General features: G+C 56.0%; 1 protein-coding gene across 1 annotated transcript in view; it reads left to right on the forward strand.

Moving 5' to 3' along the window:
- Positions 1 to 4,159, forward strand: part of FBLN1 (fibulin 1) — an 82,163-nt gene extending 78,004 nt beyond the window's left edge. The window contains exon 17 of the mRNA XM_052639832.1: positions 3,173 to 4,159. Within this exon, the coding sequence (XP_052495792.1) occupies positions 3,173 to 3,312 (140 nt within the window). The 3' untranslated portion in view covers positions 3,313 to 4,159. The remainder of the gene's footprint in view (positions 1 to 3,172) is intronic.
- The last annotated feature ends 1,841 nt before the right edge of the window (positions 4,160 to 6,000 follow it).

Below are 6,000 nucleotides of genomic sequence, written 5' to 3' on the forward strand. Positions count from 1 at the left end.
GACTCTGAAGATGGCTGTTTAATCCCTGTCACAGAGGAGGAAGTGGGGACTCAGAATTTCAGTAACCAACCTGGGATCATGCTGCTGACTGAGGTCAGCTGGACTCAAACCTTGTGTCCTGAAAGGGCTTCCCTTGTGGCTTAGACAGTAAAGAATCTGCCTGCAGTGCGGGAGATTCAGGTTCGATCCCTGGGCCGGGAAGATCTGGTGGAGAAGGGAATGGCTACTCACTGCAGTATTCTTGCCTGGAGGAATCCATGGACAGAGGAGCCTGGCGGGCTATAGTCCATGGGGTCGCAAAGAGTCAGACACGATTGAGCAACTAACAACAACAATATATACTTTCTGTTTATAATAATTAAACTATATATAATTTATATGCATGTGTGCTGCGTGTGTGCTAAGCCACTTCAGTCGTGTCTGACTCTTTGCGACTGTATGGACTGCAGCCCGCCAGGCTCCTCTGTCCATGGGATTCTCCAGGCAAGAATCCTGGAGTGGGCTGCCATGCCCTCCTCCAGAGCATCTTCCCAACCCAGGGATTGAACCCACGTCTTTTTGCGTCTCCTGCATTGGCAGGTGGGTTCCTTACTGCTTGTCCCACCTGGGAAGCCCACATATTTATATATCATATATTAATTATATGATATTGAAAGGGCTACAGTCCATAGAGTCGCAAAGAGTCAGACACGACTGAAGCAACTTAGCGTGCGTGCACACACACACACAGTATAATGATAAGATATAGAAATAAATACGTGTCTGATCATAGCTTGCGGAATTGTTCCCTCCACCTTGTTGCTGTCTGTCCTAAGCTAGCTCTCAGGCTCACTGAGCCTCTCACCTCTTTCCTTCAAGCCCCCTGAGCCCCTCTGAGCACCGCCCCAGGGATGGGTGCAGGTAACCCGGGCCACTGAGGCTGGTGGGCGCCAGTGGCGGTCTCCGGCCCGGGGAGAGGAGACAGTCATGCTGGTGAGGGACAGGAGAGTCTGGGGCCGTGCTTGCCACAGGGGCCATGGGCAAACCAAGGGTGGTGACAAGCCCCCGTCTTTAGCCGGGAGCTGACGATGTTCGTGGGCGTTCAGACAGGACAGAGCTGGGATGTCATCGCCAGGCAGGGGCAGAGAAAGGGTGCTGACAGCCCACCAAAGCTTCTGCTTATCTTTCCATCAGAGTTAGAGCCCTTGTTTGCTTAGAATAGCCTGGAATTCCACCCCACTGCTGGGCACCTTTGAAACACAAGCCCAGGGAGTGAAAGGGGGGGATGGCCTGCCCAAATCCCCTTCCTGACCATGAACTTGGTGGTCTTGACCGAGAACCGGCCACGGGTGCAAAAGGCCTTGGGCCCCTTTAGACCCACCAGAGCCCTCACTGATCTCAGCGTGGGTGTGAAGGGCCACGCTGGGTGCACATTTCCCAAGGCAGCGGCAGGGCTGTTTGTACAAACCAGCCTGCAGTCAGCAGTTGGACACAGCAAACAATCTGCGTCCTGGCTGGTTCTCAGGCTCCAGGGTGTTGTTTGCAGACAGCCCTGCAGTGATGGGTGGTTCTTGAGCCCGCCTTCAGTGACGTCATGTTGGGCTTGGAAATTGTCATATGGCCCAACCAGGCAACCAGCTGCTCCAGCATACTCCTGTGGCACACAGCTTTGGGAAAGTCCTAATATCAGAGCCGGGGTGACGGAAGAGGGTCCCTCCTAAATGTCAATAGCTGTAGGGGTGGCGCCTGCTCTGTGCCAGGCACGGGGATCTGCAGGGAGAGAGCTACTTCCTCCAGGAAGCCTTTGCTGACTCCCCCGCCTCCCTCACCTCCATCCTCACCCCCGCTGGACAGCGTGCGGACTTCTGTCAGAGCATGGCACTCACCTAGGTCCACCACCAACTTTGAAACCAGGGTTCTGTTTGTTTTTGGCACCACCATGAACAGCACCTGGTACCCGTTGAGGAATGTGTGAACGCATGCAGAAGTGAGGCAGTGAGCCCGCCTGTCCGGCAGGAAGGTGGCCCTGCACCCCTGGGGCTCACACCTTGGTGGACACCGAGCTGGGGGTGGGGTGGGGTGGGACCAGTCAGTGCAAAGCCACAGGCTCACATGACATCATCTGCTTGCTGAGGAATCTGAGGCCCTGAGAGGGTGGTGGGCTCTCCACGTCCAGCCAGGAGGAGAGCGTCTGGTCCCCGAGCTCAGGGCCGTTCTCTCCGTGAGATGCTGGGTGCCCTGCGTGGGCAGGCGGCGACGTCAGGGTCCGGCCTGGAGACATGGAACTTTCAGGGACAGGACACTTGGGGTTGTTCCTCCTCCACTGCGACTGAGCTGAACGTACCCGCCCTTCCCTCTGAGCCCCGTCTGGGGAGGCCACCGTCATGGCCTTTGCCGGGTCCCTACGCTGGTCCAGGCAGACCCCCCTGCCACCCCCCAGTAGCTTTACACGGCAGGCTTCTGCTTCCCCGGACAGACACCTGTCTCCCCCGTGCCGTCTGTCCTTCCGATTGCCCTGACCCATCTCTGCTGCTCAAGCTGGACTCAAGCTGCCTCTTGCTTACCAAGAACACTGGGCAAGGGTTCAGGTGTCACCCTTCAAAAAAGAGGTGTGGAGAAAGAAGGACCCAGGAGTGTGTCCCATAGGAAACCGGGACTTCTCTGCTCGGATAAAGGGTTTCCAGGCCCCCGGGACAGTCCTCAACGTGAGAGACTGGGGGAAGAGGCTCACACATGCTTTGTTTCTTCCCATGGGTCACAAGTGGGCACAGTGGGTTAGGAGAGAGGGGGATGGGTGTCTTCTGGGCATCTGCTCCATGCCAGGCTCTTTATCTAGACTCTTAAGTTTTTGGTTAGGTAGACGGTGGTAGAGGAGGAAACCAGGCTCACAGAAAAGGAGCTGGCACAGAGCCTAAGGCAAGGGCTCCAAAGCCCACGCGCACAGACTCATTCACGGTGCCAGCTGCACACGGCGGACAGGCTGCAGTGAGCCCGCTGTCACTCGTCCCTAGGGATGGTGGCAGAGCCTGGGGGTGATCACTTGGAGGGAGATGCAAGCGCCTGGCTCAGGCGGGACTTGATGAGGTCCGGGTGCACCTGCAGCTCTGAAATTGCTGGAGGGAAATTGTGTCCCCGGTCTCCACGTTGCTTCGGTCCCTGCTAACTCCCCAAACAACTTCTGCTCTCTCCCCAGGCGTTGTGCGCCAGGTGCGGCCCATCGTGGGCCCGTTCCACGCCGTCCTGAAGCTGGAGATGAACTACGTGGTCGGGGGTGTGGTGTCGCACCGGAATGTCGTCAACGTCCACATCTTCGTCTCTGAGTATTGGTTCTGAGGGGCCGGTTCGCAGCGCACCCAAGTCTGTGCCTCCGGGCCAAGTCATTGCCCTGTGACGACGCCCTGTCCCTGTTTGTACCACCCAGACCTATCTCGGTTTTATGTATTTGTTTGTAGTGTTAGGCCGACATGTATTAAGCTGGGCCAGATGAATTAAGTCCATCTGTTGTCTTTTGGTGCTTAAATGATGAGTCCAATGACTTAACTGTTTGGTTGAAAACCTTGCTTCTCTTTTAACTCAAAGGTTAAGTTTTGCTCCCTTTCCCTGTCTCTGGGCTGGGCGTTGCTAAACGACCAAGGTGGGGGGAGAAAACATTTTTCAAGGGGCACCTAAGTCCAAATGGCAAGAGAAGACCAGTTCTTGCCCTGATTTTATGAAATTTTGACATTTGGTACTTTTTTTTTTGCCAATCAAGTTTTGAATATGAAATTCTAAAGACACGGTTACCAAAGCAGAGCAGGTATGATAAATTCTATCCAGAAGCAGCACGCTGCAGTGCCCCGGGAGCCCTTCAAAGGTCAATTAAATTGTGTGGAAACAGAAGATCCCCTGGTAAAGCCACAGCCTGTTAGGTTTGCGTGCAGCTCCAGAATTTCGAAATTCTAAAGACACGGTTACCAAAGCAGAGCAGGTATGATAAATTCTATCCAGAAGCAGCACGCTGCAGTGCCCCGGGAGCCCTTCAAAGGTCAATTAAATTGTGTGGAAACAGAAGATCCCCTGGTAAAGCCACAGCCTGTTAGGTTTGCGTGCAGCTCCAGAATTTCGCCAAAGCAGTCCCTGGGTTTTCTGCACCCTGCCTCCATCCTGTATCATAGGTGGGAAAATAAACAGCTTTGTGAGCCTCCTGATGCTGTGTGCATGGGAATCTTTTAAGAGAGGCGGTCCTGTCTAGCCAGGGGTTTGCAAATATTCCCCAAGACCTTCTCAAAACCCTCCTGCCTCCCAAGGCTCTGAGGTGGGGCCCAGCCTATGTATTGGGAAAGCCTCCAACCCACATCATTTCTGACAGCTCGCCACCCCCCACCCCACCCCCCCCATCCCCAGGAAGCATGGCTCAAGCACACTCCACGCCCCAGGCTCACCCCAGCAGGCACATCACGGAGCTCTGCTGGTGGTGTCTCTCGTGGGCTTTCTGATCCCCTCTAGAAGCTGCCAGGGGGAGGTGAGGCTTCTCTTTCGTGGGAAGGAGAGACCACCACATGCACTGAATCCCTCTGCACTCAGCAGCCTGTGCTTCATTTATTCCTCCTGGAAACCCACCCACGTGGGTGCAATTGTGCCCGATTTAGAGACAAGCAAACCGGGCTCAGGGCTTGTCTGGTGGCTCAGCAGTAAAGAATCCGCCTGCCGGTGCAGGAGACCTGGGCTCGATCCCTGGGTCAGGAAGATCCCCTGGAGAAAGGAGTGGCTACCACTCCTGTACTCTTGCCTGGAAAATCCCGTGGACAGAGGAGCCTGGCGGGCTACAACTCACGGGGTCGCAAAGGAGTGGGCCACGACTTAGCAACGGAACAAGAACAACAGCTAAGCAACAACAGCATTGGGCTCAGAGAGGAGTCAACCACCCAAAGTCACACGGCTTTTCAGAGCCAAAGAAGGGATTCAGACTCAGTTCATCAGATTCCAAACTCCATTCCTCTCTCAAAGCCTGTGTCCGAAGAGACGTGGACAGACTGGATTTGTGGGGATCCTGGCACCACCTTCGGCGTGGACAGTGGACCAAGGGCAGCGCACGCCCCCAGGCCCCTGCTCACAGCTGCGGGAGCCAGCATCCACGCCCTTGGTCTCCACGTACGTTTCCTCCAAGTCCTGCCCAGGCTTCACCCCATCTTCTCAGGCATCTCATTCATGCCTCAGGTCATCGCAGCAGCCGGAACCCTGCCACTGGCCATGCTCCCAGCCCCGCAGTGGGATTGTGGCACGGCCGGTGTCTGATAACTCAAGCATGTCCCACTCTCGAACCTTCGGGAACTCCCAGCGTTTGTGAGGCCACTCATTTGGGGCACTCGTCCACTAAAGCCCGCCAGGCCTGGACCAGCCCATCACATCTTGGTGGGAAGGGGAAGAACCAGTGTAGGGCTGGGCTGTCCTGGAGTCAGGTCCAGGGATGAGGAGGGTGAGGGGACATCTGAGCAGCTCTCGGTGCCTGTGAACTGGGGTCTGGGCAGGGAAGGGAAGGGTGCCTGGAGTCTGATCACAGGAGCGAGGTGAGGGGAATGGAAGGGCGACATGGGTTCTGGTTCCCATCTGCAGCTTTCAGGGCAAGGCTGCAGAAGCCGATAAGTTCTGAGCTCAGGCCCTGGGAGAGGCTGGTTTCCAGGAGCCTCTTCCTTCTGAGGACTGGGTGGAGTGGGGTGGGAAGACGTAGTTCTGGGTCATTCTGGGAAAGGGCCTTCCCCATGCTCATGATAGAGTTAGGGTGAGAGGTGCCATTGGTGAACAGAACCAAGCCTCCTCCTGTCGATTGGCTCTCAGATGAGCACAGGACCCAAGGTGGCCAATCGGATCTTCCTGATGGAGGGCAGAGGGGCACGGGAAAGGGCAGAGGAGAGGTGGTGAGGTCCCCAGCTGTGGGGTAGAAAAGCAGAGGGGGAAAGGGAGGGGAGGCTGGGTCCTGTCTGATTCAAAGAGCCAGAGGGGCCGGGTCTGAACTTCACCTTGGCGGGAGCCAGCTGCCTGAGT

This window comes from Budorcas taxicolor, chromosome 5 (assembly GCF_023091745.1).
Source record: "Budorcas taxicolor isolate Tak-1 chromosome 5, Takin1.1, whole genome shotgun sequence".
NCBI classification, from domain to species: Eukaryota; Metazoa; Chordata; class Mammalia; order Artiodactyla; family Bovidae; genus Budorcas; species Budorcas taxicolor.